At 39.5% G+C, this 22,777-nt stretch overlaps 1 protein-coding gene and 1 long non-coding RNA gene across 5 annotated transcripts in view; one reads left to right on the top strand and one right to left on the bottom strand.

Moving 5' to 3' along the window:
• LOC308485822 (bifunctional heparan sulfate N-deacetylase/N-sulfotransferase 3) overlaps window positions 1–22,777 on the top strand; it is a 57,795-nt gene that overhangs the window by 27,627 nt on the left and 7,391 nt on the right. For both annotated transcript variants that reach the window (XM_081021941.1, XM_081021942.1), the window contains exons 4-9: window positions 804–989; window positions 1,621–1,749; window positions 16,992–17,174; window positions 18,526–18,622; window positions 19,494–19,617; window positions 21,652–21,826. In XM_081021941.1, the coding sequence (XP_080878067.1) occupies window positions 804–989; window positions 1,621–1,749; window positions 16,992–17,174; window positions 18,526–18,622; window positions 19,494–19,617; window positions 21,652–21,826 (894 nt within the window). The remainder of the gene's footprint in view (window positions 1–803; window positions 990–1,620; window positions 1,750–16,991; window positions 17,175–18,525; window positions 18,623–19,493; window positions 19,618–21,651; window positions 21,827–22,777) is intronic.
• The window catches only part of LOC308485891, a 28,071-nt gene continuing 16,949 nt past the window's right edge, over window positions 11,656–22,777 (bottom strand). For all 3 annotated transcript variants that reach the window (XR_013990818.1, XR_013990819.1, XR_013990821.1), the window contains 2 exons: window positions 13,538–13,614; window positions 11,656–12,983 (listed from right to left, as the gene is read on the bottom strand). This is a non-coding gene — a long non-coding RNA (uncharacterized lncRNA). The remainder of the gene's footprint in view (window positions 12,984–13,537; window positions 13,615–22,777) is intronic.

Raw genomic sequence — 22,777 nt, 5'->3', positions numbered from 1 at the left:
GATAGAACACTGCTAGAGATACAACAAAAGAGAAACCTTGGTGGCATTACTGTTAAATGGAAGTCATGATCATTACAGAATGGAAGACACAAAGGCCACATGCTATTGCACTTGCAACAGAGGAGATCTTAGACAAAAAGTGCACTGAACTAATCAGAAAAAATGTAGGAGGAAGCTACTTTATAAGTTTCCTTTATAAGCTTTCATTAGCATGAAAAAGGAACCTGAAAGAAAAGTCTCAAGCTGACATTTGCCCAACCTGCTGTAGGTTTTGAATTTATTCTGTGCAGAAGGAAAGAAACAGAATGTCAACTGGAATAACAATCTCATAAGGATCAATGTATGGATTTAACAGGTTGTCTGCATGTATAGACATATATGAAAAGCAAAGCAAGTCATAAAAGTGATTGGATTTCAGAAACTTACATATTGATTTCCTCCTTGTTGTTGTTGTTTCTATGCATTGCAAAATATATTATACATATCATACTTTATGCAGATGAAAAATGTATGTTAAGTTCCATGACAGCTGAAAAGCTGGAAAGGGACCTTGCACATTACTTTGTCACTTTTACCGGTAGTTAATGCTAATAAGGGTGTGCTATTGTTGCTTTTGGACTTCTTCCACTAGTGGACCAAAATGCCTGCCTGCCATTTTTGTCATCTTTTCTGTGGCACTGTACCTGAAAGCAAGATGTGAAAGAAAGCATTATCACACTTGTTCATATATTTGCTTGGGTGAGAGGCCCACAGAGAGCTTTTAAGTGATGAGCTCTCCAGGCTTTTGTTTTGCTTTGTTTCAGGAACATGGCATTCCAACTGATCTGGGATATGCTGTAGCTCCACACCATTCTGGCGTCTATCCTGTCCACGTCCAACTTTACGATGCCTGGAAGAAAGTCTGGAATATCAGAATCACCAGCACAGAAGAGTATCCACACCTGAAACCTGCACGGTACAGAAGGGGCTTCATCCACAAAAACATCATGGTGAGCTGTTTGGTTTCTGATGATGAACATTTGTTTAAAATGGAAGAGAAAGCATCTGATCTCCTCCTCAGTGCTGTGTCAAGAGAAGGAGGAGGGAATGGGGAACTGACAAGCCTGAGATGATTGTAGGTCACATTGAAAGGGGGTTTTTTGGCCAATTTTTTTGGGGAAAAAATTATTAAATTAGTTTTAATTTGTGGTTGATTTGATAAGATTTGGAAAATCAATAAAAACAATTTGGCAAAAAAAGTTTTTTTTCCAAAGTTATAAATATCAATGCATTATTAAATATATTAATACATATATAAATAAATTAACAAGTAATCTGCTCATGTGGTGCTTCTTTGGACATTGGTACACTGGCACAATATGGGGTGTTGCTACTGTACCTATCAATATGCTGCTGCCCCAGGAGTTTGTAGCTTCTCTTTATTCTGTGCATTTTTCTGTACATCAAAATTAAGGTTAAAAAAATCACCCAACAAAGTTAAGCATATTCAAGTTGTACCAATTACAGTGAGAGAATTAAGTGCATGTTAATATCTCTTCCATTAAAATTTCTGGGACTCAAGAGCTCTGCTTTGGGTAGATAATGCCTCATTCTGCCCTTCCCCTCACTGTTTTTCTGTAGGTTCTTCCTCGACAAACTTGTGGTCTCTTTACTCACACCATTTTCTACAAAGAGTATCCTGGTGGTCCTAAAGAACTGAACAAAAGTATACAGGGTGGGGAACTGTTTTTCACTGTTGTTCTCAATCCAGTAAGTAAATCACATTATTTTAAAACATTTAAAGAAAATAATCATTGAGCTTGTTTTAAAGAGGCCCACAACCTTAAGAAATTGCAAGTTAAACCACTGGCAGTATTTTTATTTAGCTGCTATCACTGATATGTTTAAGGTCAAATACTTTTGTCACATGTATTTCTAAAATTAAATATCTAGGTTCAATATATTCTGCTGTTTGCTTAGTAACATGGTGGTAAAAGTTATTTGTGATATCCAGCTAAGTCACATGCAGAGTAGGCCCACCAAAATAAATGGACATACTCTGTTGTCCAATGTTAGTCACATTAACCCTCTGTGTTTTAGTTTAGTTAGTTAAAGCTATACAAAAGACTTAACCTGTTCAATTTCTGCCTGCCATACAGGACAAAACCCCTATCTTCCTCCAATGCCAACCTTAAACCCAAGCCTAGGCTGTCTTAACCCCATTAAACACAATGTGACACATTTCTTGATAGGCATGGCTTCCATTGTACTTTTAAGTTGACTGTACAATGAATTCTTAATGGTGTTCAGCTGCTGAACATGCCTAAGCCTCTTTGCAAAGTCTTCATATTTACGTTTTGAAGAAAGGGTGATTCTTTGAAATCCACCCACACTTATTGTGTAGTAGTATTTGCAGAAAATAATTTTCAGGGACTGCCTGATTTCAGATGAACCCACCATGGGAAATTTGTATCCTGGTTGTTAGGAGAAAAAGAACAAACTATAGAGATTCCAAGGACTAGAAAGAAAGACAGAAACAGGAAAAGTGCACTGAAGGGAAGGTGAAAACAATAGCTCTTTAGGACCTCAGGGATTCCTCTTGCCTGATGTCTGAGCAATTCACTTATCAGTCATAGCTATAATTCATTGGTTAAAAACAGACAGATGGGAGCAGCTAGCTGGCTCATTTCACAGAAATCACTTATTATGGTACCTGCACATTTAATTTCATAACTTACTTCTTAGGAGGGCTAGAGATGTACTTTTTTAAACAAAAACTTAGAAACTGGGGCTTCTGCCCAGATGTGCCATTGAAGGCCTTCATGGGTACCATGTTGGTCATCCCTACAGCTCATGGACAAGACCAAACTGCACTTCAAGATCTAACTGTATAATGGAAATAAATGTATAACAGGGGTAAGATAATTTAGCACCCTTCAGTTGACATTAGGCTACATCTGCCATATTCCCTGACCATTTGGATGCGCCGACTGGGGTTGATGAAAGTTGTACTCCATAAACATCTGGAGAGCCACCACCTTGGCTGTGCTATGAAGTTTATTTTACATCCTCCTCTGTGCTGAAAAACAGCCACAGCAGTGTAAAAGAATAGCATATGTGAATGTCTTACATGACTTGATCATTTATATTAGCTCTATTCCCTTCTAAGTTTCCAGATCCTTCAGGTTTAGTACTATGCACAAAAACATTATCTGTTTGCTGTGTTTGTGGGAAACATAAAAGCTTGTGTTCTAAAATAGCTCATCTAGTAGTCTTCTAATGCATGCACTTTTGTGGAATTGGTTTACGTCCCCTCTGTCGCTGGCTGAACTGTGATCTGATAGCAGGTATAAAATTATCCTAGCAGCAAAAACCATTGTGTTCATAAAGCATGTAGAGAGCATAAATTCCAGCAGTGCATAAAGAACAGTGGGAGTTGATAACACACTATTCACTTTTAAATAATCATTGCACACCCATAGGCTACGGAGGGTCAGACTCACTGGGGTAAATGCTTGTATAATGCAAAGCTCTGCTTATCTACCTAGGAGTAAGTATGGTTAAATTTGATGGAACTTGCTCCCATGTAAGTATGGGGGGGATTGCAGCCTTAATATGATTTGTAGCCAACTAGTGAGACCACCAAGTAGGAGCTAGCAAGCGTGGATGGAGTGCATGAAGAATAGGGAAGGGCCCTAGTAGAGTGACAGAGCACCTGCTCTATGTGCAGAAGACCCCAGGTTCAATCCCCAGCATCTCCATGTAAGAGTGGGGAAGGCCCCTGTCTGAAACCCTGGAGAGCCACCGCCATTCAGAGTAAACAATAGTGAGCTAGATGGACTAATGGTCTGGTTTAATGTAAGGCAGCTGTTCCTGTCATTTCATTTTTCACTTTAATTCATTTGGTCGGGATTACACTTATTATTTTATAATTATTTATTAAATCTGTATACCACTCTTCATCTTTAGATCTCAGGGCAGTTCAAAACATAAAAATACAGGATAAAAAGACAAAATACATAATAAAAAAGAACAAAAAGCCCACAAGCTAAAACAACAACAACCCACCCCTCCCACAAAAACCAGTTTTATGTACAGTATTTTAAATTGCTTCCCTGTAACTGTTGTTTCTTTGCAAGGGGCTTCGTATGCTCATACAGATGGGTTGTGCCTTCCTGCCCTAAGTAGAAATTCTCAAAACCATTTTTGTTAGGTTATGGGCCTCCTCTTGTCTCATAAATTCTTGGAGCTTTGTCTACTGCATTGGGCTAAACTGGCTTTGCTGACAGAAGACTCTTCCATTTTAGATTTCTTCAGTGAGAGCAGTGCAGTCCTGTTTGTATACACACAGACCCATTTTGTGGCTTCCAATTGCCCTTTATACTTTGTATTGGTATGTGTATTGGCGTATGTATTGGCGTGCTCTGGTCCAGGGGGTCACGAAGAGTCGGACACGACTAAACGACTAAACAACAACATTGGTATGTGTACCCAGTGTTTAGGAAGGAAGGAGAGGGATCGTGGCAGCTTTTCCCCACAGTACTTTGTGTTTATTACTGTCATTAAATGTCTCCCTTATCTATCCCAAGGCACAGATTATTTGATGAATATACATTTTTAAACTTTTCCTGCCTGAGTAATTAACGCTACCTATTTTGCTCAGCATTGAATTCTTTTGTTTTTTTGTTTTTTTGTTTTTTTGTCATGACTTCAAGCCTGGCACCTCAGGTGACAATTTGCTTCACATTGCATTGCTTCCAGACATGGCTGTCTGCCATGCTAATATTTCTTCATTTTCAAGTCAGTGATACTGTTATTACCATTGATGGTGTTACATTTTGACAGTACTGTGGTGGTTTTTCTGCAACAATACTTGCTTGCTGATCCATAGTAAGAACTTGATTGCCTTTGAGCATATTTTTCTTCTGTTTTTATTGCTTACTTCCTTGGGCTAACCCACTACTAGAATGTAAGGGAGATAAGGCTGTAAGTTCTCAATGAAGCAGATAATTGTTGCCGCAATAGTCTCCTTACGTGAATTAGAAACAGTAGTGGTTATGTTGTTCCACAGCTGCTAGAGGCTTCTTGATCAACATGACAGGGGCCATTGTGCAGATTGTGACATGATAAGGACAAGTCCTCAAGTTTGGTGGCCATATTGAAAACATTTGGGACAGTTCCTAGCTAATGAAAAGTTGCACTTATAGAAAGTTCCACAAACAGAAGTGGTGATTTTCACAGATTCCTCCATTCCCCATGCAGTATTATGGCACCCTATGAAAATCTGGATTCCTATGGAACAGTGAAGAGGTTGATACCAGGGGCTGCAGCAGGAAGGGGGAAATGGGCAAAAATTGCTTTCCCCATCCTAAATGGAATAATTCCTTTCAAGTGCAGTAGGGTTCCATTAGATCTGACCTGCTGCATCTCTCTTTCTTGCTTTGTTGACAATTTAAAATAAATATTATGGGCTAGTAGAATCATACTTCCATTCAGTGTTTCAAAGGATGAGATGCTACCAGTCTCCTAAGGGCATCCTGTGAATGATGAAGAAACTAAACATGTAGGTTTTGAACCAGATATAGAACAGTGCCATTCAGTAGTATATTTGTTTTGCAGGATTTGCTAATAAAACATGACAGGAAGGCATTATCAGTATCTCTGAGCCCGTAGAAGAGCAATTATACCCAAGGGCCAAGTTGAGTTCAACATACAAACACACCTGTCTATAAATCTAAAGGAGTACTTCTGTATCTTTACTTTATGTCTGCTTCCTGCCATGCATGTAGACATTATTCCTTAGCTACAATAGATAACACATACATTCTGCAATCATGTTCCTGTATATGTTTATGCTATATTTACATGGGGAATGGTACATTCTGTGAATGAAGGCCATAAATGGCCTGAGTTCAGTATATCCTGAGCAGTTATCCTCCTCATGAAAAACTGGCAACCTTCTAGACCAGCTTTTCTCAACCTGTGGGTCCCCAGATGTTGTTGAACTACAACTCCCATCACCCCTAGCTAGCAAGAGATGATGGGAGTTGTAGTCCAACAACATCTGGGGACCCACAGGTTGAGAATCGCTGTTCTAGACCAACTGAAAGGCATGTGCTTCAGGTCCTGTTACTCCACCGTCTGCCAAAAACCAGATAACACAAAATAAGAGCTATCTCTGTTGAAGTACAAGCCCTGTGCCACATGCTACCCAGAGAAACCTGATGGTGTCACTCAGTATTAACCTTCTAGAGGCAAGAGAAGAGATAATTTGATTTGCCTAGAATCCTGGTATTGTATCCAACTAAATCATTGACAGCATGGAATGCCTTCCATGAGTGCAATGGAAGCGCCCTCTCACTTCCCCCAAACCCACTCTGGAGGGTTAGGCAAACCTCCATGGCAGATCTGGGGGGTACTTGGGAGGAGTTCCATTGTGCTCAAAGAAGTTGCAGGTGGTTGGACTAGATGACCCTTGAGTCCCTTCCAACTCTAAGATTCTATTATTCTAAGCTGTGCCTCACACACAATGATTTTCTGGGATACAACTCCTGATTATTATTATTTTACTAATTTAACTAATGATAGGGTTTTCTGATGCAATATTTAGTATATATTTTTGATATACTCATTTCTGTCTGTTACCTTAATTTTAGCTCCAAAAAAAGTGTTACTGAAATTTTAATAAGAAAGCCACTGCAATGGTGGAGATTTGTAACATTCCCCCCCCCCCCTCAAATTCATCCTAATGGCTGTGTGGCGTTTCTGTGCTTTCTGGATATGGCTGGCACCATTAGCCTCTTTTCAAAATGGAAGTCTAATTTAAATAGTTCGTTTCCTCCAGCTGTGGCTCTTTCTGAACAATGAATTGGAATCACATAGCACTTTACAGGCCTTAAGTGTAATAGTGCTTCATCAGGATATCATACCAGGCTGCCACAGATGTATTGCCCTTGTAAGCTTTGCTGTGGATTTCCTATAAAGAGATGGAGAACCATACATTGGCATTTATCATACCTGTATGTTATTTATGGCCTTGTAAAGGTAAGAAAAATGGATGTTGCTGCAGATTTGGGATGGCTTTCTGTACTGCTTATAGTATGCCTTTAGAATTTGTTGGTATGACTGAAATACAGATGATGAAAACAACAGGTCAGATAAGAGATTTCAAACAGTATTATACCCATCCTCGAAACCTTTATTGCATTAACTGTTTAGTCCATGAAACCAACCTACATAACTAACCTAACACATTTTGTGCAGAATATCAATATTTCCTCTAAATAATAGTGATAATTAAATAACTGACAGCTTTGCATCTTTTAATTGCAAATATATAATTGAATGGCTTCCTCGCAAAACGTTAGCTTGATTTTTCAGCAGATCCTTTTTCCTCCCAAGACTGCTGCCTCTCTCTTTTCATGTTCCACATCAACCTCCTTCAGTGTTGTAATGCATGATGCTCTGCTTCAGTACATGCTTTAGGCAGATTTGATATCATCTGTGGGACAAAATACTTTAGAACTCTGTTGTTCTAGTGCATTTTATGTTATAAATTACGGAACTGAAATTGAGGGCACATGTAATTTCTCAGTGTGGCAGAGCTGAAACCTTCCAGACATGAAGTCCTGTTCTTTGGGCTAGTAGATGAAAGCTTGGTTCCAGAGAAGTTCAAGGATGGATATGTGTAGCCATGTTGCCATCCACTTACAGCCCTGCCACCATAAAGGGTGCTGCTCCAGGCTCTCTGCAGCACTAGAAGCAACCTCATTCTTCTTTGGATCCTAGACACAATCAGTTTTGTTTGAGCAGTTATGCCCTGCCTATCTGTAATAAAATATGGCTTTCTGTATTATTTATGCAGTCCAACAGGTTCTGTAAAAAAATAATAATAATAATAATAATTCTGGATTGGATCGAGATTAAATCTACTCCCACAGAAATCAATGTGACTTAGGTTAGCCATGACTATCTGGTTCCATTGATTTCAGTGATACTAAAGCACTACTTACTGAGTTTTCAGCCAACCATCTCTTATAGATATTTACCATACTAATGGAGATCTGTGGTAGCTGTGAGATTTTCCTATACAGCTTATGTTGAAGAAAAGTGTGACATTGCAGGCAGAACCCTTTTTATTTCAAACTTTGAATAGTGCTCTTTCATGCCATCTATCTTTTTTTTTTAAATAATAATAATAATAATAATAATAATAATAATAATAAATTTTATTTATATCCCGCCCTCCCCAGCCAAAGCCGGGCTCAGGGCGGCTAACAACAATAAAACAGTACAAAAGTACAACACAAACAACACTCTAAAATCATTCATTATAAAATTAATTCAAATCAAGCTACTGGCTACCATTGGGCCAGAGCTCCGCGAAGATTGCCGAGGGAGGGAGTCAGGCTGTGCCCTCGCCAAAGGCCTGGTGGAACAGCTCTGTTTTGCAGGCCCTGCGGAAAGATGTCAAGTCCCGCAGGGCCCTAGTCTCTTGTGACAGAGTGTTCCACCAGATCGGAGCCACAGCCGAAAAAGCCCTGGCTCTAGTTGAGGCCAGCCTAACCTCTCTGTGGCCTGGGACCTTCAAGATCTTTTTATTTGAAGACCGTAAGTTTCTCTGTGGGACATACCAGGAGAGGCGGTCCCATGGGTACGAGGGTCCTAGGCCGTATAGGGCTTTAAAGGTTAAAACCAGCACCTTAAACCTGATCCTGTACTCCACCGGGAGCCAGTGCAGCTGGTATAGCACCAGGTGAATGTGATCTCGCAGCGAAGACCCCGTAAGGAGTCTTGCTGCAGCATTCTGCACCCGCTGGAGTTTCTGGGTCAGTCTCAAGGGCAGCCCCACGTAGAGCGAGTTACAATAATCCAGTCTGGAGGTGACCTTCGCGTGGATCACAGTGGCTAGGTCAGGGCGAGAGAGGTAAGGAGCCAACTGCTTAGCTTGGCAGAGATGGAAAAATGCCGCCTTTGTTATAGCTGCAATCTGCACCTCCATGGAAAGGGAGGTGTCGAAGATTACACCCAAACTCTTAACGGACGGTGTTGGCACTAATTGCGCCCCCGCAAGAGATGGGAGTTGCCCCCCAATCCCATATCGTCCCGTCCCAGCCACAGGACCTCTGTCTTCGAAGGATTTAGCTTCAACCGGCTCCCACGTAACCATCCAGCCACAGCGTCCAAACATCTGGTCAGTGTGTCTGGGGCCGAGTCAGGATGGCCATCCATCAACAGATACAGTTGGGTGTCATCAGCATACTGATGGCAACCCAGCCCAAAACTCTGGACAAGCTGGGCGAGGGGGCGCATAAAGATGTTGAAAAGCATCGGGGAGAGTATCGCACCCTGAGGTACTCCACACACCAAGGAGTGGCGCGATGACAATTTCCCCCCAAGCGCCACCCTCTGTCCCCGACCAGAGAGAAACGAGTGCAGCCATTGAAGGACTGTGCCCTGGATCCCCACGTCAGCAAGGCGGTGGTCCAGGAGTTCATGATCGACCATGTCAAAAGCTGCTGACAGATCTAGAAGAATCAGCAGCCCCGACCCGCCTTGATCCAGCTGTCTACGAAGATCATCTGTTAGGGCAACCAGAGCCGTCTCGGTCCCATGACCAGTGCGGTAGCCGGACTGGAATGGATCCAGAGCCGATGTTTCATCCAGAAACCCACCAAAAAAAGGTTATTTTTCCTTCACAAATTTAAGAAAATAAATTCAAGTGCAGACAGAAACCTAATTCATTATTCTGTCACTTTGTGAGTCTAATGGAGCAAGAGCAGCTGTTGAGAGTCTCTGAATACCTGAGACTGAACTCTTCAGAGTAATATGGAGACAATATCAGGGACCAACATACACAGTGTACACAATGCAAAATTAATTGGAAAATAGATGGTCTGAAAGTTAAACACGCTCTTGTGGCCTGTAAACATTTGTTCTGCAGCTAAAATAACAGCACTATATTAAAATAAAAGAATATTTGCTTCTAGCACTTAAGTGAAACAGATTCATTAACCACCATTCATTTTGTTTTTAAGCACTGGATTACATGACATTACTTCTGCTCCTATTATTAAACAATGTATCAAGTAAACCTAATGCCAAAATTAAGCCCATGACAAAAAGATGTAAGAAATTGAATTAGCAACTTGAAAATATGTACTTGGAATTGAATTGTTCGAAGCCAATTTATGTTAGTCCCTTTGGTAGTCTGCTACAGCAATATATTGGTGCTAGCAAACATTTTCAAAAGGAAGTTTTCAAAATATCACTGATATTTCAGAACCCTGAATAGTATTCAGAAGACCTGCCAATCTTCTCATTGTGCGCTCATCTGGTCTTCTAAGTTCAGTTGCAAAATTAAGGAATGCATTTTTCCGATTTTCATTAATATAGTTTTAGAACCGATATTTCCTATCTTAAGCTGAATTATTTACCCACAAAGTTACCACTTTCCTTCCTTCATCCTTTTTTTTAGTGGTCAGGGTAGGACTTAAGTAGAGCATATATCAGAGATTTAACTGAGAGGAGAATGTGATGCTAAGGTCTACCAGGCTTGCATGTTGAGAATGCTGCTTTATGGAAGTGAGTCCTGGGCAACTTACGACCACCTTCCACATGCAGCAGCACAACCAGACACCTTCATCTCCTCCAGCTGCAACAAAATATATCTGTCCCACATCAGTCTCTACAGCCACAGCAGGCGCTGCAACCTTCCAACAGCTTGATCTCACCCCCAAAGGCAAACTCCTCCATTGTTTCCTGAGACGAATGGATGGATGCCAACAGAACTGAGAGGACAGGCAGGAAGGGGCGGCTTTCTATGTTGTATAGAACGCAGCAACATGTCCTGACAGTAAATTGAATATAGGTGCAAAGGAAAAGGATGATTAAAAATAAAGCCAAGGCTTTGTTCTGGGACAATAGAGTGGATGATGATGCTATCATCAGAGATGAGGAGTAATTGAGGAGAGGCAGGTTTAGGGTCAAATATGAAAAATTCAGGCTCAGGCATAATTGAGTTTGGGGTGATAGGCATTCAAATAGAAATATCAGAGAATGTTGGAGACCTGAGACTGGATGAAGGGGGAAAGGACCAAGGTAGAGTGTTTTTTCCAGCCTCCCTCCCTCAGCTGGAGTCCTCATAAAGCTACCCTGACTCCACATGGGAACTTCAGTCACTTTCTAAAGGTGAATTCACAACCATTTAGGTCAGAGCTTTCCAAACTGTGTCGTGACATGTGTGTTGGCTGCAGTGTGTAAGTGTGTCATGCAAACACCCCCACACTCCTCCCAGGGCTGGAAGGGGTTAATTTAACCTCTAGTTTGCTAGTAAAACTGAATTACTGTGTTCTGAAATGATGCATGTCTAAAAAGTGTGTCACCAACATGAAAAGTTTAGAAAGCTCTGGTAGGTTGTAGTTGTGTGATCAAACCACAGTGAATGGGTTCCTCCCATGGATGATAGGTTTTGTGAGTGCTTCAACCAAAATAAGGGTATGAACTTAAATGGAAATGGGCCCAGTACTAAGTAGGAATGGAGTACTGTGTTAGAAAGTAAAACCCATACCAACAAAAGGACAATAGCTGATATGGTTCCATTCTATGATATTGTAATTTCAATGTTATCCACAAAGCAGTGTCAGTATGCAATTCTCAACTGGTTCAATGGGTCTTGTCAGATGAATGGAGGCTGTGTATTGCAGTAGGCCCTGCCCTCTAATCTGTTGGGTTCAACTGAGATGTTCTGTTGCAGAATAGCACATTGTCAAGAAAACATTGAACTATTTTAAGATGTATTATCTGAATACTTGTTTTCTTTTTCTTTTCTTTTTTGCTCCATGTTTTCATCATAAACTAAAAGCTGGGTGAAATGTTTGCTACTTCAAGGGTTTGGAATGAACACAGATCCAAAGGGGAGGGAGACCTTTTGCCACTCTTGATTTTGCAGTGTGCAAAAGCAGGCATGCTATCAAGAAGTCAAAAGGAGATGATTATCCAGCTTGCCCAGAGGGTTATGTGCAATGGGAAAACAAAATCGAGAAACTTTGCTACTCTTCTGAAAAAGATGAAAATTAAAAACCAGTTACTAGCCAGGGGCCAAATGTAGCTCTAAACCATCATTTAAAACATTTTTTTCAATTCAATTTTCTCCTTTAAGGATCTTAATATCCTTGGAGTGCAATGAAACACTGCTAGATTTCAAGTTCATTTGGGAGAAAAGGTGAAAAAGGGTGGGTGTTTTTTCACTGAAGCAACAAAATGCTGAACTGCTCTAATAAGAAAGCTTTTAAGATGGTGGGATGCAATCTAATAATGTACCAAAACACACATTTTAAAGGGTGGAAAGGTTAGTAGAATTTATTCAGTCTTGTCTTGCCTTTTCTAAAAGGGAGAGGGGTGTTAAAGGCTATCAGTGCATTGCTGACTCACATTTGCTTGAGAAGAATTGGAAAGCATATATTCACTAAGAAATTGCTCAGGACCAATTCGCATGTAGGAAATGTATTGTAGGGCTTAAGCATAATGAAATGCTGGTTGTTTTTGTTCCTAGTTTGGTTTTGCATTTTCACACATCTGAAGAAATGAGCTCCAGTTCCTTGTACTAATATTAAGTGTATAATTATTTAATGTAAGGCAATGCTCTTTGTAGGATTTGCTTATGGAAACTAACATAGCTACACATGTGGAATGTTATTTTGATAAACTGAACATTTCACATACATTCAAGTTCTCTCCTGGACCGACTTACAATTGGCAGGCCTTACTACAGGCTGCTAAAAATGGTTAAGAGATGATGAAGGGCCAATTTTCCTGGCATGGCTTCTCCCATCACAGTGCTGCAGTGAAATGATTCCTCCTTCCGTACTGCTGAGTCTTGTCTTGGTGCCATTCAAGGGCTGGACTTCACAGTACTACAAAGAACTAGTGGGCTTCCTAAATATAAAGTTGTCTCCATAGAGAAGCAGCTGTAAACATCTGGGACTTTGCTGTGATAAGCTTTCCTGAGTAGAACATAAAAACATGACAAGCAGGTTTTGGAATCCCTTCTAACAGTTGTGTAAACATATAATAAACATATTTTAAAACAGCCAAGGAAACCTAGATTTAACACTATGAGCTGAAACTAACATTTTATCATGTCTCTTTTCTTGCAAATATGTTGACCATTTTGTAATGCAGAGGCAGAGTGGAATTAAAACTGAATTTGAGGTCCATGTTTAATTTTTTTCTCTTCCCTGGCAAAGCATCTTCTTTTTGAAAATGATTTATTATGATCTATTTAGTCCACTTTTTTAAAAAAAAAAAGGAAAAAGAGTAAAAACCCTCCACACCATAACATTCTTAGGATTATAGTGAGATTTGCTTCAGGGAAAGAATAATACATATTTTCCCTGAACTACTAACCTTTTCAAGTTCTCTCTCTTTCCCCCTCTTTCAGTGCAGTGTTAAAGTTGTTGGCAGGTAAAGAATTGCCGGGAGGTGAACTGACATTATAAATGTCAGAGGTCAGCACAGGTGTAGGAGGAAAAAGAAGCTGCTGAAAAATCAAGCTTACCTTTTGTGGGGAAACCTTCCAATTATATCTTTGTTGAAAGTAACAGTCCAGTTTCTAGACTACTTCTGGCTTCAGCACTAAAAATAATAAAAGAAATTTGAAAAGGTTATACATGTGGCCAAAAAATACATTATTCCTTGCCTGAAGGGAACACAGCCATCTTTTGAAAATACATTTTTTTTACCATTCTAGCTTTATAAGGGGGATTGTGTTCTATGAATTATATCTCTTTGTATCTCTTCATGCTTTGAGAATAACAAAAAATGAAGCCCCGGGCTTTAGTCACAAGCCAGGCAGTGTCACAAGGTGACACTCATTAAACAAATTCTCTGTGAAATGATGCTTGTTGCAAATTCTGCTAAAGAAGCAGCACAGAAATAGAATTGCAGAGCTTTGGGTGGAAATGGAGTGCATAGAAGGTACATTTTAAAATGCATTGCAACCTGAAAGCTGCAAATCCAACTTTCCTTCTCTAAACCTTGATTTTGCGGGTGAGGAAAAGGTTTAAATAATATCATACCTTCTTCCTGTCATGCAAAGAAATACCTTATCTCAGATTGAGCCAGAGGAAATGTCTTATAATATTAGACTGTATTTCAATTTCTAGCACATCCAGTCATTCCTACAATTAATTGGCCTTTTAACAAGATATTCAAGCTGCTTCCCATGTAAGCAAGGCTAGGCAGTTCAGCATTGTGTTTGCTAGTTGGGCAGCTTTTGTAGAAAAATACTGCATTTGGTATTGTGAATACAAAAATACAATATTGTTTGAAATACAATGCTTTCTCTTTAATGTATGTACTTTAGTTGTCCTGATTAGCAGGGCTCCACAGTTTTTATTTGCAGTGGCATGTGTTCAATCGCTTTCTGGAGAGGGTGATGAGCCCTGGACTCCCAATCCTGGAGGTGTGGGGTAGGGAGGACTGCTAACATGATCCATAGAAACACAGGAAGCTGCCTTACACCAAGTCATAGAATCATAGAATCATAGAGTTGGAAGAGACCACAAGGGCCATCGAGTCCAACCCCCTGCCAAGCAGGAAACACCATCAGAGCACTCCTGACATATGGTTGTCAAGCCTCTGCTTAAAGACCTCCAAAGAAGGAGACTCCACCACACTCCTTGGCAGCAAATTCCACTGTCGAACAGCTCTTACTGTCAGGAAGTTCTTCCTAATGTTTAGGTAGAATCTTCTTTCTTGTAGTTTGGATCCATTGCTCCGTGTCCGCTTCTCTGGAGCAGCAGAAAACAACCTTTCTCCCTCCTCTATGTGACATCCTTTTATATATTTGAACATGGCTATCATATCACCCCTTAACCTCCTCTTCTCCAGGCTAAACATGCCCAGCTCTCTTAGCCGTTCCTCATAAGGCATCGTTTCCAGGCCTTTGACCATTTTGGTTGCCCTCCTCTGGACACGTTCCAGTTTGTCAATGTCCTTCTTGAACTGTGGTGCCCAGAACTGGACACAGTACTCCAGGTGAGGTCTGACCAGAGCAGAATACAGTGGCACTATTACTTCCCTTGATCTAGATGCTATACTCCTATTGATGCAGCCCAGAATTGCATTGGCTTTTTTAGCTGCCGCGTCACACTGTTGGCTCATGTCAAGTTTGTGGTCAACCAAGACTCCTAGATCCTTTTCACATGTACTGCTCTCAAGCCAGGTGTCCCCCATCTTGTATTTGTGCCTCTCATTTTTTTTGCCCAAGTGCAATACTTTACATTTCTCCCTGTTAAAATTCATCTTGTTTGTTTTGGCCCAGTTCTCTAATCTGTCAAGGTCGTTTTGAAGTGTGATCCTGTCCTCTGGGGTGTTAGCCACCCCTCCCAATTTGGTGTCATCTGCAAATTTGATCAGGATGCCCTTGAGTCCATCATCCAAGTCGTTGATAAAGATGTTGAATAAGACCGGGCCCAAGACAGAACCTTGTGGCACCCCACTAGTCACTCTTCTCCAGGATGAAAAGGAACCATTGATGAGCACCCTTTGGGTTCGGTCAGTCAGCCAGTTACAAATCCACTGAGTGGTAGCATAGTCAACACCACATTTTACCAGCTTCTTTACAAGAATATCATGAGGCAAGAATATCATGGAATAGAAAGACTATCTGGTCTTTCTATTCCAAATAATAGTGGATCCATCCCCAAAGTTGAAGGAAAGCATGCAATTTGGGGTTTGATTCTGCCTCAGGGTAGGGGTACACAGGTGTAGCATCTTTGCTCTCACCTGCCAGATACTTCAACAACCCAGCAAGTATAGAAACACAACATAGCTCCAGACTCTCCCTTTCCAGCTCTGAGTGAAAGGTGGGACAAGGGCTTCGTTTTTGCTTTGCATGAAATCCCCACCCTTTTCACCAGCTCCAAGTTGAGAGCTGTGAAAGGGAGTGTGGGATTGTCTCTGGTCTCACGCCTTCTTTTAGAGGTGAGGTCAGAGACAAGAGCCCATGCCTTTGGAGAGGAATGCATGGCTTTCGTAATCACAAGTTTTGGGTTGACTAATCCCTTCTGATTCAGACAGTTGTTTTTAACGACATTCAGATCTTTTCTAGGGAAGTGTAACCAATGGTATTGTATTTGTTTCCAGGGGCTGTATAGCAGGGAAAGTAGCAGCTCATGGGGAACTATTAGATATTGTATGCACCTTATATATAACTTGAATTTGCAGGGAATTCTGTTACCATGTAAGGGATTGCTACCTTATTTGTTGAATTTGCAGGGAATTCTGTTACCATGTAAGGGATTGCTACCTTATTTGTTGATCACTACACAGCAATCTGTAGTTCAGAGATGGAAATCTTTGGAAGATCTAGACTTACCTGCTTGGCATAGAAATGTTTGAAATACTGCACTCTTGGGGGGAAACACACACACAACATTAGACTCCAACCAGGGGGAAAGGAACCACAGACCTTTTAAGCCATCTGGAGGAACTTTATTTTATATGCATCTAATAACAATATACATGATTATTATTTTTGTTCCGTTTCCTGTATGAAAATTTTGGGCGGGAGGGATATTATTTATACAGTCCATTTAATAAAATATTTAGATAATAATAATTGAACAGCTGTTCATTTGCCAAGCACATTTGCTGGCCAAAAATTGGGTCTTATTATAACTGATTCAAAGTCTATAGTGGTAGAGAACAAGTCTTCCCAATGCTTCCAAAATTCTTTTTTACTTAGTTTATCACTGCAGCTGATGTAGCATCATTTCACTGATGCACTACTAACTGCATGCTGCATAGAAACTAGCCATGTCATACCAGCCCTGGGAGCCCAATGTGCTTTACTGTGCTGTCTTACCACCACAGCAGAGCATAGGATACGCCTGTCAATAAGAGCATGCGTAGCCAGAGCATTAAGGACAAATAGCATGGATGTTATCTTCCCTGGAACTTCACTGCCATCTAGTGATACCGTAAGAAAAATGTGTTTTGTTTTACAGATCAGCATCTTCATGACTCACTTGTCTAACTATGGGAATGACCGCTTGGGTTTGTACACCTTTGTCAATCTGGCTAATTTTGTTCAGAGTTGGACTAACCTGAAGCTGCAGACACTACCTCCAATTCAGTTGGCTCACAAGTACTTTGAACTCTTCCCAGAGCAAAAGGACCCTCTTTGGCAGGTAAGATTGCAAAAGAAACATGCTATAAGGGATAGAGCAGACAGATTGCTTAATCTTCTGTGCAGTCAGATAGTCTTTTTCAGCCCTACCTGTAGATCTCAGGGATTGAACATGCAGCATAAAAATCATACACCACATACATAAAACTGCTTTCTACCCTTAATGTCAGATTACTAATCTGAATCTAACTAAGCAAAGCTTTTGATTGCTAACCGAATGTTATAAAATCAGTATCACTTTTATCATTACTCCCCCCCCCCTTTCTATACCTCTGCTTCTTAAAAACCATATAAAAGCAAAGTATTTTACACAACCTAGCAACATATATAATTTGGAGATTTTTCTCCCCTTTGTAATCCAATGGTGCCAGTGTAGTGTAGTGGTTAAGAGTGGTAGACTTGTAATCTGGTGAACTGGGTTCGCGTCTCCACTCCTCCACATGCAGCTGCTGGGTGACCTTGGGCTAGTCACACTTCTCTGAAGTCTCTCAGCCCCACTCACCTCACAGAGTGTTTGTTGTGAGGGAAGAAGGGAAAGGAGAATGTTAGCCGCTTTGAGACTCCTTAGGGTAGTGATAAAGCGGGATATCAAATCCAAACTCTTGTTGTTTAGTCTTAGTCGTCTTCGACTCTCCGTGACCCCATGAACCAGAGCATGCCTTGGAAACTCTCACTTTCTTCTCAAAGCTTCTCCTTTTTATGTCCATGGAGTTTTCTTGGCAAAATACTGGAGTGGTTTGCCAGTTCCTTCTCCAGGTGGATCACATTTAGTCTAAACTCTTGGCTATGACCTGTCCGTCTTGGGTGGCCCTACACGGCATAGCTCAGAGCTTCTTGGAGTTATTCAAGCCCCTTCGCCGCGACAAGGCAGTGATCCATGTCGGGGAATGATGCCTTATGTTTGCCTAAATCCTTATGTTGAAGTTTGAATCATCCTGTGATGTCAGGTTATTGACAAGTGGGTGTCCCCATCCACTTGCCAAAAATGGCCCACATGGTGGTACCAGATATTATGAATAGAATAAATATAAACTATTTTAGCATTGATACTAGATAAACATAAATTAAGGCTGCAGTCCTATACACAATTACTTAGGAATAAGCCTCTTTGCACTCAGTGCTGATTGCATAGGATTGTGCTATTAGATTATAATAAGGAAATGTGATTCCTAGCAGCAATACTTATTTTATATTCATCATTCAAAAAATAAAGTTAAAAATTAATTTTAATGTTTAGAAATTTAAATTTATCTTGCAGCATAATATGTAAACTAGACAATTTAGCTACTGTTGACTAGTAGCAATAATAATGATGATGATGATGATGAAAGATTGCTTTTTCCTTAACTTAGAATCCTTGTGATGACAAGCGACACAGAGATATCTGGTCAAAAGAAAAAACCTGTGATCGGTTACCAAAATTCCTGGTTATTGGACCCCAGAAAACTGGTAAGGGCTTATTGAATTGGCTTGGTAGAAGAAAATATTAGCTAGGAGCAACAATGATGAACTCAGGCTTATCTACACTGCAGCTTCTATGAACCAACAGAGCACAAGGCTGTTCTGTTTGATTCATAGACCCTGCCCCAACATTACAACTGTCTACTCCAAAATGGCTGTTAAATTATAAGTGATTGTATTAAACAAAAAATATTTATTTAGAGTTGTGTTCTTCCACACATAACCCAAATACCAGCATACACCAATATTTTTATACTTGTTTAGTTTGAGCAGGGACATTTGCTTTCCTTTATTTTTATTGTTGGCATTCAGCTGTATTTGAACATTTACTGTATTTGTTATTAATTGATGTTTCAACAATTGAGTTTGTTTTATGATGACTCTAAAGTGTTACAATGTTAATATAATCAAACTGAGTTATTTGCTGGATTGTCATGTTATGTTTTGAATTTATTTCATATTTGATTCCTATTGTAATGATTTATTGATTTGCATTTTTGTTCTATTGTGAGCTACTTTGAGCAGATTTTTTAATGGAAAAGTGGTATATAAATTTAAATAAAACAATAAAGTAGTGCATCTTCTGCAATCTCAGGTGAATGAAATCTCAGGTGTTCTCAGTATACAGCTACTACTTAAATAAATTTCAATTCAGCATTGATCCAAGAAAACTTTTTAAAGACAAGTACTTTTTGTTCATTGAAGAAAGTTTCGCATGCATTTTATACATGTTTTTAAAAGTTCATTGCTGGTATAATTGAGGATGATTATCACAAAATACAAATGTTGTATAAAATTAGGATCCAGTTGATAGAATGTCCTGTCTTGTCTCAGCTCTTGGATTTTATTCTCTTTTCAGGTACAACAGCTTTGTATTTGTTCCTGATTATGCATCCATCCATCATTAGTAACTCCCCCAGCCCCAAAACCTTTGAGGAGGTACAGTTCTTTAATAGAAATAACTACCACAGGGGGATTGATTGGTAAGATGGGTTACTAGTATAAATCTCAAAAATTCTATACTGTGCACAATACAAAAATGGCATTACCAATGTGAGGTTGTTTATGCAGACTAAAATAACTTTTACTATTCTAAAAATTAAGTGTGTGCAAATAATGTAGCATCAATAACAAATACAAGAAATGCCATCTGTGATTTCTTCCCTTATTTTACCACAGCTATTGGAAAATACTGGTATATTTCAAACAATTAGATACTTCTGATTATACAAAGAAAGAGAAGTTTAATTACAATTTGTCACGTTATGTAATTGTGTCTTGAATGGAAATGGAGTATTATCTAGCAGCTACAATTCTGAGTCTACCTAAAAGACAATATAAACCACAACATTCTATTCTTTACTAAGGTAGCAAGTAGCAATTTAAAAAGAACCACTGCTGTGTTTCTTACATGTCTCTTTAGAGGTTTCTGTTCACTTTCATAAAAGCTGATCTTCCTAAACATGCTGCTGCATATGACTAAAACAGTACACAAAATGTAGTGGAATGCCAGCCCACATATTTTCAGGAGGATCTATAACCATCCCACATATTTTTAGGGGAACATAGTTGAGTCTGGCTTAACCATTCCACTTTTCTCCCTCTTTGAAACCATCTGACTTCCTTTTACCTCCAGCTTCAGGCACAGCATTAAACAGCAAGATGGGGAATAGCCAGTTTAGCAGTAATTTTAGACGTCTTTGTGTTTTACTCCTCACATGTGCAAGAGGGAAATCCTGTAGGACATCTTCATGTTCACGTCTCATTAAAATGAATGGGTTCTCTGCAAAAGTAGTCATTTTCTTGGCATAAATGAACTTCCTCTTGGATTGTGTCCACTGTCTTCTACTTAACCATAACATTATATTATTCCATTCTGTTCTAATATATTAATATTATTCTACTTAACCATAATGTTCTAATTACCCATAATGTTAACAGTGAGGGAAGGTTTATTGATACCATGTAGAGAGTAGTGAGAAAATAATCCTTGAAGAGAGGGCCCCAGTCTTGCATCAGGATATTTTGCCTGATGGACCAATCCCAGAAAAGATCCACTCTAGCAGGTTTTCTCATGGAACTCTGTTCTCACACATTGATGCTGATTCTATAAGAGTAGTCTACTTTCTTAGAATGACAAATGCCATATTGGTTTTATTTTTGCAACAGATTTTTATTATTAAGTCCAACAGGTGGTTTGTGGTTAATAAATATCACATGTTTATTTGGTTAGTCAACTAAAATGCTTGCTGCTGACTGACTCACACACAGTTTGTCACACACAGTTTGTTCAGATTCTTCCATTTTTGTAAATCTGATCATCATATGAACTGCAACAACTAAGAACAGCCTCCATGAAGCACTTCTGTTGATAGTATTGTACAGTGTTAAGGAGAAAATAAGATACATTACTGGGGAAAAGGAAACAAAATGTTGAAATTTCTCAAATGTTGTTTCCCTGGACAGACTGTCTTCATGGACTCTAACATTTAGCAAGGCTAGTTATAGGGACAACATATAGCATTGTCTGTGAATCAATATGCTCACAGAGCTGAAAGCAGACATGGAAGGTAGTTGTATTGATTCACAGGCAGTTGTATATGCTTTTCACTCTAACTAGGTTTGTGAGATGTCAGAACTCATAGCAGTCTTGTTTTTCTACCACAAAAGCCTGAATCAAAGGCCACTGACAGAATGGCTGCAGCTTCTGGCCAGATCACGTCAACAAATGTTCCTGCTCCAAAACCTCGATAAAATGTGATTCCAGGTGTGTGTGGTTGGAAAGTTTCTAAACTTCTCATTTATCTAATTAGGAAATACCGTTTAGCAGACAAGAGCAAACATTTGGTTACTTCTATTTGACAATGACACCTAGGATTGGTTTAACATATTACAAAATATAACAGATAAAGCTTGTCTTTGAATTTTTTTAATGTGCTCATGCTCAAAATAAGTTCCTTTCTGCATAATGCTTGCAACTTCTAAACTGTTCTAAGGAACATATTCTTTTTCTGTAGGTATATGGAATTCTTTCCTGCACCTTCAAACATTACTACAGACTTCCTTTTTGAGAAGAGTGCTAACTATTTCCATTCTGAAGAAGCCCCAAAACGAGCAGCTTCTTTGATTCCCAAGGCAAAAATCATCACCATTCTCATTGATCCATCAGATCGAGCATACTCCTGGTATCAGGTAGAAGATTTAAGAATTAATTCAGGTTCTAGATTAATATATGATAAAGAATTTTGGGTTGCTTGTTTTAGCATATGCACCTCTATTTTATTTTGAAGGACAAAGCATTATTTGAATTAAGCCTTTCTTAACAAGTCACCACACAATCCTAGGTATGACTACTCATAAATAAGCCCCATTTATTTCAGTGTGTTTATTCCTAGGTAAATGGGATTAAGATTTCAGCATCATTTCTTAATCTATAGGTTTGGTTTGGTTTGGATTGGACTGCTGGTAAAGACTGGTGATCCATTCCTTTAATTCTCATAAGTTTATTATAGTATACTTTTCTATTATGATATTATTTTCCCTTATAGCTAGTTTCTTATAGAATTCAATACTGTCCTAGAAATTTAGAAAGCTGCCTTGTATTAAGTCAGATTATTGGTCCATCTAGCTCTTCAGGGTCTCAGAACAGTGCCTTTACTAATCCTACTTGAAGATTCCAGGGACTGAGCTTTGGTGTGGTGTGACAAGCAGCAACAGACTGCTTCAGCTGAAGATTTGATGTGTCCTACAAGAGTCAATGGATGTCTCTGGCCTGTCTGTCCCTCAAGCTTCTATTGCCTTATTACTAATTGTATAGATAACTGCTCAAGTTTTCTAGCTGCTAAGCTTATTAACAATAATAGTCCAAGGAACAGAGTTATCTGACTGTCATTGGCATAGGCAGTCACTGGTATAGTCATACTACACACTGTTTCTCATTGCTGAGATGGTGTTTTTAAAATATTTTATTTTTATCATTAATAAGAATAACATTACTACTGCTAAACCTATATTCAAGTCCCTGGGTAAAGGACTAATTGTACCCTCCTAGAATCCAAATATGGTCATTTCTCAACAAAGTAGCTCATCAAATGGGTTAGATCTAAAAGCAATCAAGGAAAGATGTTAGTGTTAGCTTCTTCC

Source organism: Podarcis pityusensis (genome assembly GCF_964106645.2).
Source record: "Podarcis pityusensis genome assembly, chromosome: 9".
NCBI lineage: Eukaryota > Metazoa > Chordata > Lepidosauria > Squamata > Lacertidae > Podarcis > Podarcis pityusensis.
Note: the sequence above shows the minus strand (reverse complement) of the source record. Positions and strands in the feature narration are given on the sequence as shown.